At 33.1% G+C, this 26,054-nt stretch overlaps 1 protein-coding gene across 3 annotated transcripts in view; it reads right to left on the bottom strand.

Annotated features, from left to right (window-relative positions):
* Positions 1–13,891, bottom strand: part of ab (BTB/POZ-zinc finger protein abrupt) — a 28,691-nt gene extending 14,800 nt beyond the window's left edge. Inside the window, exons 1-3 of one of the 3 annotated variants that reach the window (XM_085955764.1) lie at positions 13,826–13,891; positions 10,301–10,775; positions 78–333 (exon numbers count right to left, since the gene is read on the bottom strand). In XM_085955764.1, the coding sequence (XP_085811890.1) occupies positions 78–333; positions 10,301–10,316 (272 nt within the window). In that variant the 5' untranslated portion in view covers positions 10,317–10,775; positions 13,826–13,891. Of the gene's footprint in view, positions 1–77; positions 334–10,300; positions 10,776–12,905; positions 12,954–13,825 lie in introns of those variants that run through there. The other 2 variants (XM_085955763.1, XM_085955765.1) reach the window with 2 other exon arrangements.
* Between the last annotated feature and the right edge of the window lie 12,163 nt (positions 13,892–26,054).

The following is a 26,054-nucleotide window of genomic DNA, read 5'->3' as shown; positions in this document are numbered from 1 at the left end:
TTGGTTTAGCCTGACTAAGCACGGCTTTATATGCGTGTTTTTGTTTGAATTTTATTGTTTTAGTAAAAGTAGCTAACCTTAGTAAACTTTCCATATCTTTCTGCTGTATATCGCGAAGAATTACTATGGGGTGCTGGCACGGGTTGGCTTTCAGGAGTTTCCTGAAGTATGGACTGCAGGCGGACAGGACGACCTTGTGCGCGTTGAAGGAGCATCCGTCGCAGGCCAACGTCACGTCCACGAAGTCCTCTTCGTCCCGTAGATGGCGGAACGACGACAGAATCGCCGAGTGGAAGTCGTTCCATCGCAGCGAGTACTGCTGCTCCGAAGGGCCTGCGGACAACAAAACAATTACATGTATTATTATTACTATCATTATCATCAACAAACCATCACAGGTAGTCATTTCACCATACCAATAAATAAATAGTTTTATTACAACCAACCAATCATCAATCTTTCGGCATGGAAAGCTATTTTTGCGCCGCTGTCGTATTCTATAGAATATTTCGCATTTTCGACATAATATTATAATTCGACTGTAGAAAGGAAAAGGGAGTTAACTTTCAGTTTTTTCAAAATAGGTTTTATTGGAAACATTGAAAACGACTAAATACATGCTATGTCCAAAGGATTTTAGTTGTGAATACCGAATTATTATCCAAATATACTAAATATAGCTTATATTTTTTTTTTAAAGAAGGGAGTGAAGTGGGTAAAAGACAACCTTAATTTTTATTGCTTTTTATTACCTCAGATTGGGAACATAAAATACCTAAATAATTATTTTCATGCACTTAAGGTTTATGTAAGTACCTATAATGTATATTTTAACTTTGAATGAAAACGTTTTTGTGCCTCCTGTGAATTTTGATTTGTGTGGGTGGGTTACGTTGTTTTTCCTTTTAACAGTCGTATATTTAATTTTACTCTTTTGTTTTTATTTATGCTGTCATTTTAAATGTTCTTATTTTGAATTTCCATAGAAAAAAAATAATTGAAATTATTGCAGCTAAAAGAACTCTTTCATAAATAATAATATTTACTTTATGGTCGAACATAAACAATATTTAGGTAAGCTAGATAGGTATATTTTTTATACTAAATAAAAATGTGTGATTTCGACTACGATACATACGTAGACTATAATTATAATAGTACGTACTACAAATATTTAATAGTACACATTCCTTATTATTATAATATTTTAACTAACTACAAAAAAGATTCCTGCTAGAGGAGCAATTAAATGATTCAATTAATATAAACGTAGGTACATACATTAAATTATAACACGCACGTCGGATAGATGGACAACGTATTTGTAAATAAGCCCAATGCTTTTAAATTAAATTTGAAACCTATCATGGCTATTTTACAATAATTACGAATTCAAATGAAGTAAATTTTTTTAATAAAATAATTCTTGTCTATCATTTTTTTGAAATATTTAAATTATTCTAAGCCTCTTTGTACGTCTAATTAATGGTAGACATACATTAATTACATTAACAAGATAAATGAATGAATAATTTGTATTTAGATACATAATAATTATGACTAAGAAAATATGTCGTGATCAGTAGGTATGAGGGAGATAGATAAGTCTATGTAGGTACATGCGACCTATGGTCAAAAATGATTCATTACAAAATTGTATAGATACACTACTTAATAATTATGCATCATAGTAACTGGTATGTTTAAATTCGAATACGGAATAATAGTATTGTGTATTATTGGAATTATTGGAACTAGTATGTTAATAGATATGTATTGTGTCATGAGTATGACTCATGACGTAGGTGTGTACCTACTCATTAATTATTATTGCTAGTAACATTATGATCTTAGCTCATACAAAGTATTGTGAACCTTCTTCATTAAATTAATGAAATTTCTGAGTAGCAGGCAGATACTTCACGTAACCACCAATATTGTTTATGAATCATTTAAGTGTATGCAATTGTAATTGGTCAATAATTATATTAAACATTAACGGTGACTGATGTATACCTATATAGATTATTCTATTCCAATATTTCCTAAACTGTATATATTTTCTTTATCTGTTACTTACGTTACACAAATAAAGCTGACTTTAACTTTCGGTGACAAAACACTTTCGACAAAAAGAAAATCGAATTATTGACGTAGAGTCGGTAGAATCCATTTTTGCCGATCAAAAACTTCGAATTGGATATCCGCTGCACTAACATAATAATTTATGATCACAATAAGTTCTGTAACTGTATTGTATTACATACCTATTTGTATGCGTTGGTACTAGAATTTTGTTTCTATATTCAAAATATTTACAAATATAATTTCCGTGTATGGCGTGAATATGTTGATAAGTCTAAACACGTGAATTTTCAGGTCAGCTATTTGGAAGGTTGGTTTTCTGTAGTAAATCAGAAATGTTTTGAAATTTTAGTTTGTTGAAAATTTACAAACATTTTACTAAGTATAATTTTAAAACACCCAGATACATATAGCTGCCGTGAGAATTCACATTTTTAGACTTAATTACGCTAAATAATTAAGCTAATTCACGCCATACACGGATTTTTAATATATTTTTTTAATAATATTTTAACAAAACAATTGGATAAGATTAATCATCGAATTGTATAATACTTGCACAATACTCGTATTTATTTTGGCAAAGGATGTACCTACATACATACACCGGTAGAATCTACGCCTCTAAAAGTTTAAAGTTATACGTGCATGTTGCAAGATTGAGAAACACTGTCAAGTGCAAATATTGTAATAGGTAAAAACGAATAAATGTGGATATTAGCATATGGAAGGAATACCTATTATGTAACCTTTCTTTATTTATTAAACTTTAAATTGAAATCATCAATCCCCAACCCGTGCACATGGTCGTTTGGTAGTCCGCGGAGACAATATTAATTTATAATAGTAGTAATATAATAGTGGTTTGTTGGGACAGTCTTAATATTATAATAATACCAACCTACTAGTAATATGTACCTACTACTATTAAAATTACACGTGAAAATCCTTAATAATATAATACCACAAAGAAAAAGCAAGAAAAATTTTAAATAATCAGAAAATGTTATTCACTGGTTTTGAATGTTAAGGAAAAACTTTTAGTTGTGAAATTAAGTCGTCCAGTGTTTAATTGCCACACATAATGTATTCTTTCGTGAATTACTTTTCGCGAGAAAGACTAAAATGTAATGTATATGTACCTATTCGTTATTTAATTATGACATTTCCCTGCCAAATCCCCTGTTTATAACCCCCCCCCCCTATTCGGTAAAATGGTAACTTTTGGACGATCCGGATGATATGGATGATCCGTTACTATTAAATTATTATTTAACATTTATTCGTTTTCGTTTATCTGTAATCATACGGAATAAATATTTAACTACTTTTATACATTTACAGAGAATTTGCATACATTAATGTTAAAATAGTAGATACTTACTACTTACCTAATGTAATAATTAATATAATGTTATTTAACATGAACGTAATATATAATATTATTAATAACAATGAGTAATAAACAAGAATGAACGACCTGACATTACTACAACCTTCCAACATGAACATAATATCGGAAAACCCAACCGCTTTCATTCATGATTTCAAAGAAAAGCTTACTAACAACATTTGCCCAAATATTGTACTTGTAGTACGTATGAGTAGGTATGTACCTTACTATGTACCTAGCTACCGTTATGTATAATATGTATGTACGTTTACGGCTTACGATGAAAAAATATCGCATCGATTTCGTAGTAAACAACACACAGCGGACGATCCATACGGTGAAATATTTGCGCGAAATATTTCACACAAGAGATTTTTGAAATAAGAATTTACCCATTGCGTAGTGCATACTTAAAATAAGTATTATTACAATTTATAACAATATGTTGTGGGTTGATTTGTTTATTATGTCATAGCTGAATAATCCTGTTTAATAATTAGTGTCCACATTAAAAATAAAAAGCATCTAAATTTAAATACGAAGAGTTTACGTGAATAGAATTTTATTTGTGATTTTAATAATTTCGTTATAAGACGCAGATGATATGGGACGCGGGTTCGTCTATAGCAGTGATGCACAAAACTGCGGCCCTAAATGGCATTTGTTGCGGCCCAAAATAACAAGTACATACAGGTACTACATCATCAATAATATGCAACTAATAAATTTAAGATAATAAAATGTATGTCTCGTCTAGTATAACATGTCATTATTGTTCAACACCAAATTGGCCCTTTTTCAAATATTTTATATGCACGACTGGTCTATAGCTATACTCACGCGAAAACAAAACGATTGTAATAAGTTCCATATACTATACACACATTATTATAGAGTTATACATTTTATACACTTCGTAGCAATGCATATGTATGTACAATTCGAGGGCTTAGTGTCAAACAACACTATCTACAAAAGTGCAACTTTACAGGAGAGCCAAAAATCGTTATTTTAGATTCTTGTAACTAAACAAGGAAAATGTTTATTTAAAACCTAATGTTAATATTTTATAATTTATTGTGTATTGTACATTTATCTTGCTTATGATGATGTTAAAATTTATAGGGATAGTTTTAAAAAAATATGAAAATAAGGGTAACTTATGTAGTTAGCGTTAAACTTTACTGACGATTTAATAAGAAATTAGAAAAGATTGACATAACGTTGTTTGACTATCATGTAGCCATAAATGTAAAATAACGTTATCTCAAAAAAAAAAAAAAAAACACTTTTTTGTAGATAACGTTGTCTGACTTTAAGCACTCGAATTAAAGTGTATTGTTTAATAATATGAGAAATTGATAATACATACAATTGCAAAGACATTAACCCGAAATATCAATACCTAGTCAAAATAATGCCCACTAAAAGTAATCAAAAATTATTATACTAAATGTAAATTACTACATTCACTACAGAGTGAATGATATGAGCATTTAAAAAAAATGATTTTTTGGTATTGGTTTTGTCAACTCGAATGGACAGAAGGAGCTTTAAGTCCTCGGTACCTTTTTATTGTCTTACTGTGTTCTCCTTCGGCGACATATTGATAACAACGGATGTTTGCAGAGAGAAGTGGGGTAATTTATTTTCAATAATACTTCAGTACCGGTTACATTGGTTACAGCGTAGACAATGATATATACGTATGTACAATATGTATTGTGATTTTACTGAGGTATGCCGGCTGGGAACAAGCCAAGTGTGTTACCGATCACGATAGAAAGATCGAAAAGTATGCATTCCAATGAAAATTTAATTTAACGCAGTATAAAAATAAAGATAATAAATTGATTGATGATTAGTTTGTATTTAGAAAACGAAGAATCATTTTTGAAATCGTGTATTCTTACCTAGACAAATCATTTCGCAACTAGTAGACAAGCTGTATAAAACGCGGTCGAATGGAGAAAAGTAGACAAATTTCATTTGAAATTAGGTACATGGACTGTATAAATATGTCTTACATTTGTATATATAAATAAAGGGTACAGTTCGGTTACGAGGAATACAGCGGCAAACACGTTTTGAAAATGGCCGATTATTTGTTGGGCTAACCTAACCAAACCTAACCTAATCTAGCCCAAACTAACAAATAATCCAGTATATCAGGTATTTTCAAAATGTGTTTTCCGTTGTATTCCTCATAACCGAACTGTACCAAATAAAGTAGTTGGTTAAGTATTGCGCGACATATTTTCTCAAAACTCATTCTGTATCTAGACTTCGCATTTAGTTCGTATCAAGCTATTTCCATCGCTCGTATTCTTACGTAGGTATTCGTTACTTTATTTATGCTATACAAAATTCTCCTTAGGATTAGTTACGATTGCAAAAGTGAGGTTTCATTCGCCAATCATTTGTTTACCATTTTTTTTAAAACAAAAATAAAGGGCAGATTCAACACATCTAAACATTTTTTCGATCATGTGTATTTTGGTATTCTTGTTTACTACGCCATATTTCCGTAAACGGTAAACGCAATTTTGTTGACAATATAACACATTTTTGCAGTATTCTATACTCTATAATATAGATACTAAATAACGCATTCTACTAAATATATATAGGCATACCGAATGTTCAATTTAATGTACGTATGTAGGTACTCCAAATAGGTATTTTGTAGAAATATATACCAGATCTTTGGGGCGAAATCCACTGACACTGCAACAGTATACGAAGCATGTAATTTGATACAATTTACTGATTTTACAATTTAAACTCTTAATAAATAGCTACCTATATTATTAAAAATAAAAATATATTTTTTTTAATTTAAAAGCTTCGAATAAAAACTGTGCATTCATTGAAGGCTTTAATCATATTAAAACATTATTTCCGGTAATTATAATCATTAATATGTAGGTAGGTTAATAAGCCCTCTAGAGAGTTTAGAATTTAATTCAGTTTTAATTTATTTTTAAATTAATTTAAAAACCGAATTTTCTAGAAAATCAAAATGTGTAGGAATAACTTAAAAGCCTTTTTTATATCTTTATTGAATCGAGCTTAGTATCCATAATGTTGATATTACTGATTATTGTAATGTTGTGAAAAAAGTTTAGCGTTGGTCATGCGTAAAAATGACAAGACAATATCTACATCGTATTCCTATTTATTGATCAAACGATACGATTGAAAATGTTGTCACTTTTACCATGCCATCGGCATGGTCGTATGACGGTTCGTCGCTTTTGAAAAAAATAAAATATTAAGCAAGAATGTGTTAATCATTGTTTTATGTTGGAATTAGTTTAAAATCTGGCATACTGGTATTTGCAGTATATAAATATTCCATCTGTTTATTTAACTTAATCTAAGGTCGTGAGACAATATCTTTATATTATCTACCTACTAATAATATAAATTAGGATCTCAATAGTTTCTCGTATTAGTCAAATACCAAATATTAAATTAGGCAAAATATCGTCACTTGAGATAGACCGCCGTGTCTTATTAAATTTATTGATTTATAGTTGCAGTGTGTCTATGAAATTTCCCTGTAAACAAGTAAAGCACACCAATACACACACCTGCTCATTTTACGGTCCCTAGGTTACGCCAAGACTATACGTACTTAGGTAATCGCAGGTAACTAGTTGGTATAGTAACATATTATGTATAATATTATATTAAAGCAGTATTGAATTAAAGTTAGGAAAGCTAAAGGTGTGATTAAATGTAATGTTTTGAATGTTATAATATTGAGTTCAGTTCACATAGGTATGTCGCCGAATGCAAGTAAAGCTTCTTTGGAAACGTGTGGATACCTAAACGTTGATTGCCACTCCACAATTAAAATACCTACAACAAAAAAACATAGGTTAATTAGGTAGGTACCTACTGGTAAATTTTATCATCTTTATTGTTGTCTCTCTTGTCAAAAAGTAGGAACATAATATCTTATGTCGGTAGGTATACGAAAGTATTATTGTATTTCAATTTCAATGGTTTGGCATATTTTTGCCCTGCTTTTGTTTATAAATGTACAACAAAATGGTACAATGTTTGTGTAGAGTTTTGATTGTTACGTTTGAGCTGCGTTATTGTTTACTTTTGATTTATTTTTTGTCAACTGTGTACGCTTATGTATGTTTTATTATTCTCCGAAAATTATATATAAGTAACAAATACCTATTGGTAAATCAAGTTTTTGGATTGAAATTTATGTATTAGGTAGGTGGTATTCCTGTATATATCGTTGAGTTTTCGACACTTAATTTATTACTTATTAATTATTCTTCTTGATGACCTATGTAATTTTTATAAAATTTATATAGGAACATGTTTTATCAGTAGGTATAGCGAGAAGAGATTATGTAAACATAGTAAAAGGAGTAATAGGTAAATAAGAACTAACTTTTTGAATAATCCAACCAGAGCTGGAAATGGCACCAGAACCGAATCCTAAGAAGCCCTTAATTATTTTGGAGGTGGAACCCTTGATTCCGAATTATGAAAACCCCGAAATGTCAGACTTTCGAAGGTCCACTATTCTATTATATTATACTAATATGCTATCTCCGCATTCCGAAAGTTTTTAATAATGTGATTAAATAGTAAATACCCACAAATTGTGGTGTCCATGTGCTCCACCTGGTAGAATTAATAGTAGACACGTACTTTTTGGGCCCTTACTACACTTTTAACTAAGGAGCTAGATATAAGAAGGCAAGTAGTAGGTATATTGGTTTTTTAAAGACCCGTAACCGAAGTTCCTACTTTGCATTTGATGGAACTGAACCATTAAAAAATGGGGGTTCTAACAGATCTAAACAACATATACAATGGCGATTCAATTAAATGTTGAGTATATTTGCATTATACAAAAAATAAAAAAATAGACTATCTGTGTTAGTAGCACTGAATCGTTGTTTGTAAACAATAATGGCGATGTGATGTTGACAAAAGCTTTGGTTACTAACAACGTGCATTTTAATAATTGATTACGAGTTTACGTGATTCTTCGTCTACATTGTAAATAATGATTACTGGTAGCTTATTTTATATCTACAAAGTGCTTTTATACTCTTACTTGTAGCATTATTGCAAGGCGAAGTTTTTTTAGTAAATAAATCAGAGTATAAATGAATAAAATTATGAAAATGTATGCAATGCAAAAGGGCTTGCAGCTATAGCCTTCAATCGCTATAAATAAAAGCTCTACCTGCATATATGAATGTTTTTATCGACGTCTTTGAAGTGAGCTTTATATTGATGTTATTGTGAGTTATACGACGTAGACTTGTCACACGTTTACGTATTCTTAAAAATCAACTCGATAATACCCGATAGGGTGGCGAGTCCTTCTGGATTAACTAATAACTACAATTATTATTAATACAAAACCAAAACAAATTATAACTGTTAACATTACTCATAATAGGTATTTAGGTTTTCCAAAGGATCTCGTCACCATTACAGTGTCAAATAGGAATGGTAACAAATCATTTTAATGCATTTTCCCCGAGATATTCTAGTTATCTAGTTATACCTATTTACCTACTTGACTTTTAAAGCTAATCTGGATAAGCTTTAAGTCATGACAATGACAAACGAAATGTGCATGAAGTTTACTTTAACTTTGACTTAAAGTCAAGAGTCGATTATATTGACAATTATTTTATACTCCATATGTAGGTATTGATCAGTGGCATTCAAATCTAACCGCTTTTCGTCGCCACGTTCTCAGGTGTCCACGGCAGCTTTTTATAATTTAATATTATCGTATAGGTATGTACTATCAATTAATGTAAATTTCAGCAGATGAAAATATTAACTTTTGTTATGTTTATATTTGACAATATATATTGTGCCAGAGTTTTTATTATTTTCATCCGACAACAAAATAAGTTATATTTACAGTAATGCCATTGGGCTGTGAGAATGGATACCAATCACGGAACAGATTAGAATCTAATCATTAGATAGACCAAGACTTTGACTGCAGTTTAGGTTTATGACTTAATAATGGGACAAGCCATTAATGAAAAAATATCAAGTCCCCTGAATGTGTTCAAATAATATTACTAACATTGAATGCACACATTGCGTTTATATGAGAAACTTTAATGCAACACAGACGTAAATGTTGATGTCAATATTTCTCCACACTTGGGAATCATACCTTCTTACAACCACACACATAAGGTACAGCACTTTCCATTATCTTTGTGTCCCCTTACCAATCGAATCCAAATCCAATCCATAATTTTTAGAACGGAAACAGGGGTTTATAACTCTTGTTCTTATACATTTCCCCAGTTAGTCACTAAGCGTTTAGAGCGTTAGACTGGTAGAAGTTTTGTTTCAATGAGTGTAGAATCCGATGTATTGGCCGCCTCTTGCGGAGGTATTTTTTAAATTTATTTTTTAAATGAGAAATGGTTGTAAATCTATTAGGTAAGTATATGATTAGACTGATTAATAATAAAATTATTGCTATGTGAATTTTCCAGGCGAGGTGATATCCACCAGTATAAATTGTCTGATGGGTGAGGGCTAATGGGCAAGATAATGGGCATGCTAGAGGGCATGCTAACATTTGACATAACATGATTCAATACTTTTTATAGTGTGATGATCTTAGTTCTAAATTCAAACACCGGACGATTTATGATGGTATACCTACATAAAACTTTCACATGCGTTAAGGAAAAAAATAGATGTGTATCGATTATCGAATGGTAATAGGCTGCTTGGGTTAAGTAAGAAATTTAACTGTAGGTAATGAGTAGTTATTATGATTGATGATCTTACCTGGTTCGGTGGCCATATCTGATTGCACGGAGGGAGACACCGCGACTTGTGAACCCGTCCAAGGCGACAGTTTAACTAAATTGATAAACTTTTGCTAAGAATAAAAAATGTCATCTGTCGAGTCTTTGATTGCACCATTTGGAGATATCCTCGCTCCTTCTTCTTCAGCAAATATAGTCGTATTTCTTCAGCACTTCTTATTTCACTTTTGTTGTCTTTTGCACCGTATTCGTATTAATTATTGTATCACTTTTAATTTACGACGCAATAGTCAAATTACTGTAGTCGATTCGAAATAATATCTTTTATTTTCGTGGAGGTAGACAGATAACTTTAACTATTAAAATATGTATCTTTTTTGACAATCTTGCCTTTTTTCTTTTCACAGATTTTATATTACAAAAAAATTAACTTCTATTAAATGTTTGGTGAATATAACTACAGTGTTATTTCACTTGTTTTAAAACTTAAATATCTGCAACGATTAAAAAAAATAATACAATTAATAAACAACGACAAAAAAGGTTTGGTAATTACAAATATTATCAAATAATCTTATTGTCGAATGTCGCGTATCACATGTTTTTTTTTGTTGTTTCAAAGCATTTATATTCGAATAGATTGATAGAATGGATAGTAACCGATTCTAGTAAAAGAAACCTCTTCGATTGGTGGTTCAAGATTCAAATTGGATTGTATCGCCAATGGGAAAAAATCTTAGATAAATTGGCAAGTAAAATACCATTTCTAGCCCAAGTAAGATCTTAAATACCTACTATACTCGATATCAGGTAATTATAATTTAGATTCTGAGAATATTTTAATGATTTCATACTGATTGCCGAAAGGTTTGTAGGTAATATATATTTTTAATAAGATTTCGACAAGAAACAACGATAGGTATTTTGCTGTAGTGAGTTTTTCCTTGGTAAACATTACGTAATTCCCACTGTAAGGAAAACAATGCAACATAATACTGAAGCAATTTTGTTTTATTTTTAGATACTTTCTGCAAAGAAATGGAAAACCGTAGTTTTGCGTAATATTATTAAAAGGTAAAAAAAAAAACGCGTCATCATAAGATGTTTGTGAGATATGGGTATATTTTATCAAATGCGTGGATAATCATTTTGAAATTGTATTAAAAAAATAATGTATCATTTTAATTAGGTAAATAAGTAATTATCAAACGTATGAATATTTACGTGATGAATAGGTACTATTTAATTAAACAAAGTATCTAAAATATCATATATCTTCTACAAAATGCAATTGAATTATTAATAACTTTTATGTTGTAAAATTACAATGGATGTGATAACTTTACTAATATGTTAATTTGTCATATAGTTAAAATGCACAGTTTAAGTACATGTCTAATGCGACTTAATAAATCACAAAATAATGTTGTTTTCGTGTAAGTACAGGTAAGCGTATGTACCTATTAGGTATCTTACATGAAGATAAGAATGCAATTAGAGAATTAAGAGGTACACTGCTTGGTATTTCTGGACAACTGCCAACCGTGTTTCCGATAATTAATTTACTCAATCAACCGAAACATTGAAAGGTATGTACGCATAACAATACTAATTAGGTTGGAACTATTATTATTGCATACATATATAAACACTGGAATGAAAATGTATGACGTATCAGTAAATTTGATGATTGTTTTTAGACAACTAGATGCTTACGTGATTCATATAAGAGTAAATCGGTACTAACTGGAAAACGCTATTAATTCTGCACTCCACGCTTATTGGGAATACACGCAGCACTCAAAAATTCAACGAGATTGTGCAAAAAATTAAAATGTTTTTATAATTATTCACGAATGCATTATTTATATATGTATATAATAAATATATATCTAAAATAATTATTAACGTATGAAGCTGCACTTTACACTAATCCCGTATTAAATAACAAAGTTTAAACAATCACAATACCTATTCAAAACGCAATTCATTATTTACTATGTATCTACATTATTTGTTTAGTTTTAAATATATACAGTAATAATGTTGTTGATATTGAAAATTGCAGTACATAGTTAAATTTTTCACTGTTTGCAGCACTGTGATTGGTAGGTAAATAATTGATAAAGCTTATTAAAAAAATGTAGAAAAACAAACATCACTATTACGAGAGTAAAAAATAATCTCAATATCGTCTGGATGCCAAATTAAAATAAGACAATGAACAAAACCACGACGTATGTGCAATACGTAAACTAGTTTCACTGTTAGATTAATATAATATCGGAGTATTATATTATAAGTCTCGATAATATGGCCGGTCAGGTCCCCCAGGCATGGACCACGCAAAGATATTATATGTATTTATACGACAAATAAAAGAGTTATTAAAATTAACGACGAGACGAGACTGAATGGGCCGTATGGATGGTGTACACAGAGTTTATTTTGGTTTTCAGCGAAGAAGTAACGTGAATCATTCTTGTTTACGACAGAGTAGCGGAGAGCAACGAGTATAATTTTCGTGTAAAATAAATAAAAAAACTGATTTTGTTTCATTCACTGAACAATAATATAAGTATATCGCGTTATATTAACAAGGAACACTGAAAAGCTTTTAATACTGCAAAAGTTTGTTTTAATACATTGCGATTCAAACTATTATTTACACTGAATAGTAAAAATTTTCCGTACACACAGCGCGAAAAAAACTTTTTCCAAAAATAGAAAACGTCCGTCTGCGTTGAAGTTTCTTTCACAATAATCGTAAACCGGACATTTACGTTTGTTATTCGGAATTAAAGCGAGATGATTTTTTCACGTTGTGCCCGCGTAAGAGATGACAGTAATGTGAGCGAGTTGAAAATTTGCACCTGTGCTCGAATATTGCGGGCGCTAATTATTTATCAGCGATCCGGTTTAATTGGCGCCGCGATGACATTTCGTATTTACCGCGAAAATGCAATGACACACGCACGGCTTCGCGGGGGAGCACGCGGAAAAACAACCGCTGACATTTTCGAGCCGAATGCGAATTTTTGAAAAAAAATCATCAAACGAAAATAAGTGGAGACGGACGCAATCGAGTGCACCGAATCGAAGCAGAACAATGAGGCAGATAGAAATCAATACGGTGTCCATCAAGAAGGGGCGCGGGCGGGTGGGGGCGGGGCGAAGGGGCGGGGGCGGACGGTGCAGCGCCCCGGCTGCAACCCGCTGCACTCTTATCACTCCGAAAAAAATCGCGCCGAGAAAGACACGACGCCGCCTAGAATCGTTTGCGGAATGACCGACCAGACGATTCGCGAGATGCGGCGTGTTTGTTTACATTTTTTAAATGTGACGAGGAATCGTCCGTCGGGAAGCGCGACGTCGCGAAATCGCCGGAAGTGCAGTTTAGCGATCGCGGCGTCTCGGCGGGATCTCGCGCCGAGAAGGAATCCCGCCGCGTTCAAAAGCTCCGTCCGTTTCCGGTTTCGCGCCCGACCCCCCGCTGCCCTGTCCCCTCGCCTATTTTCCGATCGCAAAACTCGACGATGCTTACTCAGTATCGTGTACGGTTCTCTACGGCCGACGGTCCGACCGCGCAAACCTCCCACTACGTTATGCCCCGGCGGCTCACTTCACTTTAGCGTCACGGCTGCAGCGCGAGAGGAGTGAGAGAAAAAAAGCGGCACGTCGCCGGCGACGCCGCGGTCTCGCTCTAGCACGCTTCCATGTGCCCGAAATAAATCGCGGCATCGGCAGAGGGGGGGAGCGGAGGGAGTGCGCTCATTGCGCACGGGGTCCGTGGGGTGGGGGGATGCGCTCTCTCGCTCCGCTATTATTTTTGCCACTCGCGTTTTGTTTCAGGAATAAATGGTAGTACACGCCCAAACTATGCGGCGCGCGTACCTGATGCCGAGAGGAGTGGGCGGATGAGGAGTCGCTGCCATTGTTTTTGGCGGCTGATGCGGGATGCTGGTCACCACCGCCGTCTCTCTATCGCTCGCGGGGTGGGCGGCAGAGCGGCGAAGGGGCAGGGGTGCACGCGACACGTGGGCTCGCGTCTGGATAATTTGCATACGATTAGGCCTGCATTTCAGTTCATTCATAAATTACGCACTCACGCAGCATCCCGGTAGGCACGAGTTACACCTGCGATACTAGATTTAAAATCAGACACACACATAGGTACCATCTCATTCTCAATTATCATCGATGTCATAACATGAACTTATGGAGTCACCTGCATCTAGGATTCTATAATTAACTAATAAAGTCCCGATTTCAAAATGATCATAATACTAAACAAGAAAACATTCACAGCATTAATCAAACTTTACAACGACTATTACAACGGGAATAAAAAAATCTGTAAAATAAAACAATAAAATATTAAGCTCGATTATAAGTATTATTTCCCCTCGAGCGAAACTAGTAAAAAGCTCGCGATATTACGATTACGAAAGCTCTGCGGAGTAGTAAACAGAGAACCATTACGCGTGCACGTTTGCGTTAGTGTGAGTAGGTACCTACGTTTCTACAATTATTATTATTAGCGAGGCTTCAGGCTTCACTCACAGTAGGATGCAGTGACGTGCTTAATTCGGAACCCCATAATAATATTCATAATAATTATGATACCTTAAATGATTATATAAAAATATCAATTTTAGATATGTAGTGCAGTTTTGGAATGAAATAATTGTATGATTTTATTGCTTTGAGAATTAATTGTTAGGAAAGTTATTTTGCAGTTCCATCTGTCATCAAATGAACACCGTATTATAAACTTACTTATTTAAAGTTTTAGCGAAGTAGGTGAACAGCTAACAATAAAAAAACACGAAAGCTCTAGAAACCTAAATACTATTACTTTACAGTTTGGGATATTTTGTTTAATGGAAATTTAAATAGAAAGAAATGATGGATTATATTGAAAGGTTTTGCTTTTACTTAAGGGATGATTCTTTTACCTTATTGAGTATCTACTCTTACGAAAAATAGAATTACAACATTGATACATTTAAGATGCACTCTTGTGCGGAAACTATTCTATAACCATCATGGGATACCAATATAATCGTTGTTCTAAATCTACATGATATGTCCAAAGCCATAAAATAGTGGTAAGGCTATATACTTATAGCAATTTTCTCTATGTATATTTTAAATTTGTGTTTTTATTAAATACCTTTGAAATACAGTGAGAAATGGACGCCAAAAGAATATTAGGCACCTAAGTAGGTAGTATATTGTGAATTTAGCAGTGAGATTGTTTCAACTAAAGAGTCCTTTAGGCTCTACGTAGGTACATCATTATTGCGTATTCTATTAATATGATATACTATCGTATTAGCATTTTTTTTATTATGAAGGACTTTATAACTCTAAGTTTGTCTAAGTACATTTTGAAGAATTTGTGAGAATACTTGGACATGCCAATGCGGGGGTGGTTGACTTCCAGCCCGGGCCGATGGCGCTGGGTGCGGGGGTGGAGCCCCCAGTCCTGGCACCGCATGTCACCGCCCAGACACTCTCGCTTTCCATTGCGCCCCATAAAAGCGTAAAGGCGCCCCATTTTCGACTGGAATTAAAGAAAGCTAAACCGGTGCAAGCCAAAATGACATTGTGTAATAGGTACTTACTAAATCGATTTTACGAGCTAGTCGTAAAAATAAATATTATTCTGTCTTCATATTAGCATGTACTTACTCATAGATATTTCCTATTGGACCCAGTACTTACCTAGATATAATATTCTCACACGAGCTTTCGCACAGAGCTTTCGAACGCTTATTGTAAAACATTACAATTTAAATATAGTTATATACCTATGAATTTAATTTGTAGTTGTTATTTCTCGCACATCATTCTTATTTCGGACATACGAGTACCTATAAACATTTTGCTGAATCAGTTGAATGTTGTTTATATTTTGTTATGTTGTATTGTCTGCTTGTAAATGGAATGTAAGCTAATAAGTCTGTAATACACACCTATCATCACCATGTCCCAGCCATTCATGATGTACTGTATGACGAAGAATTCTCCTTGCTGTAGGTTTCCACTCTTATTGGTCCTTAGTATTTTATTGCTACGGATTCCGCTAAACAAGATCTTCTCATCGATTTCTCTGGTTGACATTTAGCCCTGCCAATTTCCACTTTAATGTCTTCACTTTTGTTTGGTCCTGCACACATTTATTTATGTCCAATATTTGCATATTATGAAATACATAAAATAAAGGCCAAATTACACTGGTAGATTTTCACGCCGATCGTCTGTTACGATCGTTCTCGGACATGAAATGTTACTTTGGATCATTTATTAGAATCGTGGTCAAAATAGAATAATTCCGATTTTTTCTTCCGACTCAATCAATGATCGGTGACATTTATTCGCAAAATAAGATTGTAATCGTCTTATATATGCAGGTACATAAGTGCTTATTTATAGTTAAAATCTTTTCACCCTTTTGACGAATGTGTCTCTGAGTTGTTATGTTCAGTTGGGCAAATCGGTTGCGTTGCGACCCGTTTTTATTAAGAAATTCGGGAGAAATAATGTTTCGAGAATGAAACGTATTAATGAAGTACAACGATTATTTACACCACATTTAAAAGAATTTGAAACTCCTACGTTCATAAAATTTATCCACCAATGGCACCAAAACTGATCCTGGTTAGGATACCAGAGGTATAGAATCGAGTCGGTGGTTAACGGATGCATTGAGAGGAGGAGACGGGAGCAGCGCATGAACACTTCTCAACGTTTAAGAGTTGTTGCAGAGAATCCCAGCGGTGGAATTAGGTACGTAAAGGCTCAACGCGTATCGAAATTGGAGAAGAAGAAGAAGAATAAATAAACTATTCAATGTTGTATGGGTACCAATGCCAATTTGTTGGCTAGGGTGGGAATGACGTGAAATTATATATGTAAGTATTGTTTAATTTATATTTTTCTTGAATTACATATTATTGTTGTTTTTTATTTTATTTCTTTTGCAATAAAAATATTTTTTGGTTTCTTTTTCTCTAAATACTAATTTGATTTACCTATACTTTTTATTCTTAATGACATGTTGTGAACGTCTTAAATTAATAATTTATTATGTGCTAAATGTGTCTTTTTATATAAGTAAATAAATCGTGCAGATTCCTTTAATTTTGTTTTATTAAAAAACTATATATTAAGAGTGATTGGATCAGTGTGCCATAATATACCGTAAAAGTATAGAGTAAGTAGGTATGCAATATGCAACAATTGTAAATAATAATTAAAAAAACATGCACTAATTATTAAATAGGTTAACCGCACGATATACAGCATCACGAAATATCACACCCGTCCTGAAATAGGGTAGCATGAAGATCGCACACTTATGCGTCAATTACATTGAGCTTCTTTACGAGCTGTTTGTTGGCGAATTTATAATCTGCCTGTAAAGTCGCCCAGTGTAATCATCGAACAAGCTAACATGTTCGATGATTACACTGGGCGACTTTACAGGCAGATTATAAATTCGCCAACAAACAGCTCGTAAAGAAGCTCAATGTAATCGAAGCTTTACGAGTTATATTGGATATTGGCAGTACAAACAGATTGGAACCACAATTGAGGCGAGGCCCCCCCACGATAAAAAAAATAAAAATCATAATTACTTACAACTATTTTTTTATAGTATGACTTGTCAAATTTAATACGTTCATAAAAACACAGTACAAAGACAAAAATCCAATTACATACTTAGGTATCTAGTAAAATATTAATGTATCTCTTTCCTTGAATGACATCATTTAACTAAAACTAATAATTATTATTATTGAAGATGACAGTAATAACTTACGACACGTAATAATATCAGTGTTTTTTTGTTGTACAAGTACGTATATGTTCGAGTGTTTATCTTACGGGGATCTTTAACGTAAGCTTTATTCTATACACAATTATGTTATGCACGGTTTGAGATGTTTGAGCTTTTTCGAGGTCCCTTTCAAATCTCCTGACGAATCGATTGTGTTAACTGCGTCAAAGAAAATCGCCTCTGTACTCCGTCAGCCCATTATACTCACCTGTTTTATTATATCAAAAACATTACTGAAATAACATTAGTACGTCGTAAAACACAATATCCAATACAATAAGAAAAGCAATACCAACGCCCAATCAAAAAAGAAACATTGCATTTCTATAAACGTATAAAGGTACAGCTACAAACATAACTACACAACAGAATGTATTGAAGAAAAAAGAAAAAGCATTTTTGCTACATCAATAATACTAATACATGGAAACGTAGTACGTACACTAGCATAACAAGCGATCGAACCATACATGAAGGACTTTTTTATAAGTCTTGGACCCACCGAATCAACAAAACACCCAGTTATTTATATACAATACTTGTAAATATACTTAATAAACTTTTCTATAGTTGAAAATACATCAAATAAACACATTTTTGATAGATAGTGTTTAATGTTTTTGTATGAATTAAATGAAGATTTTGAGAGAAACGATTCAATGGAAATTTCACGCGTGTGTGACAAGCTAATAGACGAGCAGAACATTTGACCGGGTTCATTACTTCCACGCTATGATTGGCATTAGGGATCGAGGCCCATACATACTTTATATGAAAACCACACAAATCATCCCCGTTAAAAAAATTCAATATTTTTTAAAACAAAGTAACTAATAATAAACCCGAATAGAGCACGAGCATGGTTCTGGTTTAATTAAGACAATCCACAAGGCAGTTATTATATCATCATCATCAGCCGGGGTCAATCCACTGCTGGATGAAGGCCTCCCCAAGCTTTCTCCAACTCTCTCGGTCCTGTGTCGTTCGCTGCCACATATTTCCGCGTAACTTTACCAGTTCGTCAATCCAGCGGCTTTTTTTGGCGGATTTACAGCGTATAGGTACAAATTGTTAAAAATTATTACAACAATAATGAATCTATTCGAGCTACGCTTCAGGTATTACGTGAAATCTATGGTCAAAATAATCGACCTACAGAGCTTACTATGGTACTGTTCGGTTATACGGAATACAGCGGAAAACGCATTTTGAAAATAGGCGATAAACTGGATTGTTTGTTAGTTTGGGTTAGTTTAGGTAAGGTTAGGTTGGGTTAGGTTGGGTTAGGTTAGGTTAGGTTTGGTTAAGTTAACCTAATAAATAATCCAGTTTATTGGCTATTTTCAAAATGCGTTTTCCGCTGTATTCCGTATAACCGAACAGTACCCATACTATTCGTAATTAAATTGAAAAAGTCAAACGGTAATGTTTTTGATATCCTGTCAATACTTAAACATACTGCTGAAAATATCGATGTTGTGAATCAAAGTGTGGATGAAAATCCAGAATAATCAATTTCACATCGTTCTCAAGAACTTGAATTTTATTGGCCTAAAACCAGTGTGGCACACCTCTTACGATATGCAAAAAGCAATACTTAGAGATTATTTTAATGTTCTGAAAATATCTTAAACAATGTTTAACGAAAACTGTTAGAAGTTTTTGGTGAACCAATTATTCGCGTTAATCGGCTTGCTGTCATTTTTTTTTTTATCTAAAATGGTTTTGAAAAGTGAATATGGCGCGAAGATTCTTCATCCAATCGAGTTGTATAGTTTTAGTAGAAAAAAGACATGGTAGGAGGAGCAGAAAGCGAGAGAAATCCATACAATAGGTATTATTAAAGTAATTACTGCGTAGTAGAAGAAATTGCATCTGTACATATTTATGCTTAAGTAGTTAAACTAGTATAATAATATGATCAGTATTTTGTATATTATAATAATTATTGTTTCAAATATGTGGCTTTTTTTATTTACGTAAAACAGTTTCTCACGACATGTCACGTATAAGATTTCTGGACTATTTCACTATACTCTAAACTCTAACGACTAACGTGAAATATATCAGGACATTTATTTAAAAACCAATCTTGATTAAGTATGTATTAATAAAATATAATGGATAAATACATTTTATTTTACAATTCTGGTGGAGAATTGTTGTGAATATGGGGGTTGGTAGTTATAGTAGCATTATAGTTACTACGATGTGCCGCGAAGTGCTACGAATGTACATATAAAGAGAAATGCGTAGCGTCTACGCCTCGATGCTACAACACTGCTACAAACGTAGGATGACCGCACCTATGACGGGACCCGGGAAAATTTATGTTTTTCTTGCCAATAGTAGATAGATTTGTGAAATGGTTTTATATGTAGTGGGTGTAGTTCGTGTAATTATAACTCTTCGTGGCTTTTCGAGACCTTACAAATGAAAGAGTATACTGATTGCCAGTGGCGAAGAGTGATTTTTAGAAGATAGAATAAGAAATTAAATATGGTGTTAGTTAATAATATAGTTATTATAGTTCTAATAACTGATTTAACTTAGTGTCATTATGTGCTAGTTAAATCTGTTTTTGTCTTATATTTTTACGAGTAAATTCTGACTAAAGACTGTCTCGTCTCTCGACAGTAGTCTGCGCTAGGCTTTCTTTTCATTGAAGTCTGATAATGAAAAGCCTTCAACTCTAATATAGTTTACTGAACTGTTACGATAATTTTCCGATAGATGTCACGTAAGTAGATATGTTGCGATGACTATTACACCTCTGTTCATCTTTTACTGATAATATGATAATACAATATGTTAATTTATTATTGTGGTAGGGCCTAAATAATCGGCTAGTTACTAACGAACTTCATCGAAAATAACAATTTTTACGTATTGGTGATTTTAAATGAATAATAAGGCCCAATCAACATCAGACTTGTAGCCATTCATTGGTTCGCATGGCAGCAGGTTGTAATTGACAACATTGAAATGTTAATATATACATAGCCACAGTCACCAGCCCAAATTCACACTGTCAAGAAATAGTTATCACTAGAGAGGCATAGTAAGTGTTTGTCATATGAAATTCTCAAGGAAATGCGTAAAGAACGTAGGTCTCAATGGCGCTGAGTGGTTCGGGTTTTTCCGTACTCGCACAATAGAGGACTGATGCCATGCTATAGGTATGTACCAACATTATGGTTTGGCACCTGAGAGTTTAATCTATCATTAGATCGATCACCTTTTTTATATAAATTAATATGATTGTAAATAATGTTTCTTATTATCTTTTAATATTTAATATGTTTTCTTGTATATTTAATATGATTGTTTTTACGTCATTCCATAAATAATGATAAAAATGTCTGAAATGATAAAAAAATGTTTTTGTTTAAATTTAATCCAATATATATTTTCCAATTTTAATTTCTTGGCGATAAAATTCTCTTGGTTTTGAGCGGAAGAATGAATCAATTATTAATGTAGTTTTATAGACTGCGGAAAAGATGATAATCAGATGGTGCCAGGTCAGGAAAATATGGCGGATGTACTGTGGGTCGGCCAAAATAATCAATTGAAGACAGAAGACCAACCCTGGTCAATAGAAGAGTTATCACTTTTCACCACGACAACGCCAGACCTCATGCTGCTGTAATGAAAAAATCATAGTACCTACATACAACATACTTAAACATCAAACACATTGTATGAAAGTCTAAAACAGTAGTGACGATATAATATTGTTTGTATTTTTTTAGTTTACAACTAGAATATTCGTAGAAATAATATAATAGTAATATTATAGTCATTTTCTGTTGACTATTCTGTTATGTTTCGGTATAACTGCGTACGTAAAAAATATCAAAACATAAAACGCTAATCCAAAATCATTATTGTATTCATTTACGGAATTGGAATATAAAGCAACATAAATCAATTTATGCTCAACTATCAATTATTGGTACAAGTCGGTTATGGGGACGCCAGCGGCAAACACATTTTGAAAATAGCCGATGTACTGGATTATTTGTTAGGTTGGGTTAGCTTAGGTTAGTTTAAGTTAGGTTAGGTTAGGTTTTCATTCTTGAATTCATGAATTTTGCCAAAATCGGCTATGACAATTAGCGCGGTTCCCGCCTGGCTATACCATAATTTTTAATATAATGCAGCATTTTAAATAGTTACACCCAAATATAATTAAAAATAATTTTGAAAGCTCATTTTAGAAGCCTTAACTTATGTCGTTTTACTGAAAAGTTTTACAGATTTTATGAATTAAGTATTCGATTTAAGAGTGATAATATTGGTATTAAGTAGGTACATAATTTATGTTACATTGCAAAAATATTAAGTAAGTACTTATTAGTTTTTATTTGTATAAGTACTTATAATATATAATATAATTAATGTATAAAAAACATTCCATCATTTTTTATAGAAGTGTGTTTAAGGTTGCAAATGCACTACTTCCGGTCTACGATATCTAACGTAGCACGGTCACTCTACGCCGTAGCATAAACGCACGCGCAAGCCCGCGGCGTAGCATTGCGTACACTTGCAAGTGCGCCCCCCGCGCGTCGCTCCCCTCGCTGCCCCGATTCCGTTTGCCTCCCCCCACCCCCTCCCGAGTCCTAAAAACAAACCATATCGATTTTGAGAGAGCACTGTAGTGCGGCTCTAATGTGGTAGTTCTGCCTTCACTTGCACCGCCCGACCGGTCCAAGGAAACTTACGGGGGCGGCACTTTTGCCACCCCTGTGCGATGTGCCAGTGGCCGTCAACAGGGGTTAGATTTTTTCTTCACGAAACTTTTTCCAGGCAACCAAAAAACTCACGCTATCACAGAGACAATATTTTACTTTGATTGATTTTTAGTAAATAAATTTGGATCAGTAGTACGTACGTCTGCGTTCTTAGAGTAATGGTAAACATTTATTAGTTAAGAAATACATATTATATTAAACTTTTTATCAGATTTTTACATGGAGGTTTATTTTATAGGTATATAAATAATAATAAAATAAATGTAGTGTTGAATTTTCAATGAAATAATATGAAGAAATGGTAAACATAACGTCGAATGTAACGTCATAACGTTATACTGGTGAAATGAGGTTTTCCTTCAATAATCATTCAATAAATGAGAACATTTTCAAACTATTCTACAATAAGAATGTCATGGCTACGGTTTTTACCACTGTGTAATTTCAATGACGGAGGCGAGGATCCGGTGAATATGTACATATGTGAAACAACGGAAAGATTTTTTTGTGAAATAAACATTATAATAGAGAGAGTTTAACGACTATTTTGTACCCCAATATAGTTGATAACTATTCGAGTACATGTATAGAGTAATGTGAAATATATTTAAAAAATAAAAAAAAAAATCACATATGTACGTTCACAGAAAGACACTGACAGCATATTATGTTACAGAATAATGTACAATACAACATTACTTACTGCTAATTTAATCATTATCATTAGTAACATTTTCTTCGTCTTCATAATATATTATAAAAGCTCAATCTGCATAGAAGAAGGTATTTCTTTTTTTCCCCCGTAAATGTAATTTATGACATTAGTTTTATTAAATTTCTGAAGTACCTACCCCGTTTTCACACAAGGTGTTTTGTTAATCGATATCAACATTAAAATAACTGTATCTATTATCTAGGGTTACAGTCAAAATGTAAATAATTCTGACAGTAGTTAAAGTCAAATAAAAGAACACCAAATTAATTTGTAATACAAAAATATAAAAGGAAGGAACAAAAATATACTTCTAAGAAATCATCTATCCGAGCTTTTTTATCTATGGCAATTTCTCCTCTGCGGAATAGTATACCAAGCCGATACATATTAATAAGAAATATATCTATAATAGTGTATGCTAAAATGTTATATTCGCAACTTTTACCTAGATAAGACCAACGCAAAGTTAAGACTAAAATATTTATGATCTAGGGCTCAAATTGAAGGACTGGCCAAAAATAAATTCTCCTGTCGTTATTTCGAGCATAATGTTATTGAAGGAATGTTTTTAATTCGCTGGAGGGTTTGCTATTTTAAAACGACTTATTATTATAGTCGGGTATAGTTTTATGTTGATATAATTTTATAACACAATGATGCTAAACATTTTTAATCAAAATAAATAATAATACTTCTTCATTAATTACAAGTTTAAAAAAAAAATTAGTAGGCATTTAGCAATCGAGTAAAATAATGACAATAATAATTATCGACTAGGTAAACGAACACATAATAATATTATTATAATAATGATAAAATAACAATACTTAATTCAATGACATTAATATGGACAAATAATCTGGAAAAGAAAATGACACTCACTTTATTGTCGGGTCTGCCGAATGGCATAATCTGTTCTAACGCCATTACAATAATCGGTTCGGTTCGAATGGGTTCGCTCAAATGAACATTGACATTAGATACACTGCTCTATCGCCATTACAATAAAGGTCATATTGCTATAAATTCCCGATGCGTGATATCGCGTAATGGAAACTGCGTGACGTCTACCTATACGTGCGAATGCGCGAATTTACTTGCTAGCTACTGTATTAAGTGCGTCACCCATTAATAATGTCATTGACTTAATTGAATAACGTATTCCCACTGTAATCCCTCTAAGAGCATCACACCTACGATAGTGACTGCATTTATATAAATACCTACTTATGCGCTGCCCCATATACTCACCCGAACAACACTCACTGATTTTCCCTGCTAAGCAAATTCAATTATATTTAATGTTATGACTACAGTAATTCCTTCTAAGAGTGCTGTATCGCTCTATCATTATTATACCACATCATATTTTTTGTTGTTGTTGATATACAGTTCGTCGATTCAGCGGGCTAAAGGTGTCGCTGTTGTCGTTTAGTGCTCTTTTGATTCTACTGTATAAGTGTCCACTCCCCGAGTGACATGTCCAGCTCATTATGGAACCAAAACATTCCATGTACCTATCTCTGTCCATATGACTTTCAAATAATAATATAATGAGACTATAGTGTACACAGCTAAACACAATCATAAATTCTTTCTAATGTATTTTTTTTGAAGGAATCTATTTCATAAATCCCGTTGGCAATGTTTCATTTCGTGGAGCATGTTTTCTTTTTATAGACAGTAAAAATGTAGCTGTGTTTTCACGTTGCTTTTGTTATTGTACAAAAATAGAATCCTGCATAACAAACGCTTCATAATAGAACACTGCCTTATTTGAAATAATATAATATTCGTTTGGGTTGGCCTAGTTTCCCCCCCAAAAACATCCTCACATTTATTATTTCCTAAAAAAGTATCTCTCAAAACTTTGTGCAAAACCCACCCCGAAATGTTTACAAAGACTCTACATCTAGGTGGATAAGTATTCCTTAGTTTTGTAAGCATATAATGTTATCCCCGCGCATCAGTCGGGCACGTACGTCCCGTTATTCATCCCCACCGTCATCTGGCGATGGAGTGAGACAGGGATAGGTTTTTCCGCTCTATTACTGGAAAATCATTCCGTTTGTTTGGCGTTCCTTCTCCAGATACTATTTGTCTTATGCGGATAGATTGACGTGATACGTATATAGGGTACAGAGTGATGTATTGAAGTTTATCCGCGTTTTAAACTCCCGCGACGTATTACCTCTTGAACGCACATTGATAAAACGTTCATCTCTTTCTAACACGTGTAATTTTGGTTAGTATATGAGACAGGTGAATCTAGATGCAGTTTTTGATTAGGTATACTGGAAAATATGTTTCAGTTTGATATCATAGCGAAGCAATGATGAAAGCAATAGTTTTGTTGCAAACCAAAGGCGTGCCGTGCTGTATAGGCGATCTAATATTGATAGCGTTATATATTATGAATGAAATTACAACAATAACCCGCCAAATTTGA

Source organism: Rhyacophila brunnea, unplaced genomic scaffold (assembly GCF_057557595.1).
Source record: "Rhyacophila brunnea isolate RB1 unplaced genomic scaffold, BYU_Rbru_1.0 scaffold_5, whole genome shotgun sequence".
In the NCBI taxonomy this organism is placed as follows: domain Eukaryota; kingdom Metazoa; phylum Arthropoda; class Insecta; order Trichoptera; family Rhyacophilidae; genus Rhyacophila; species Rhyacophila brunnea.
Note: the sequence above shows the minus strand (reverse complement) of the source record. Positions and strands in the feature narration are given on the sequence as shown.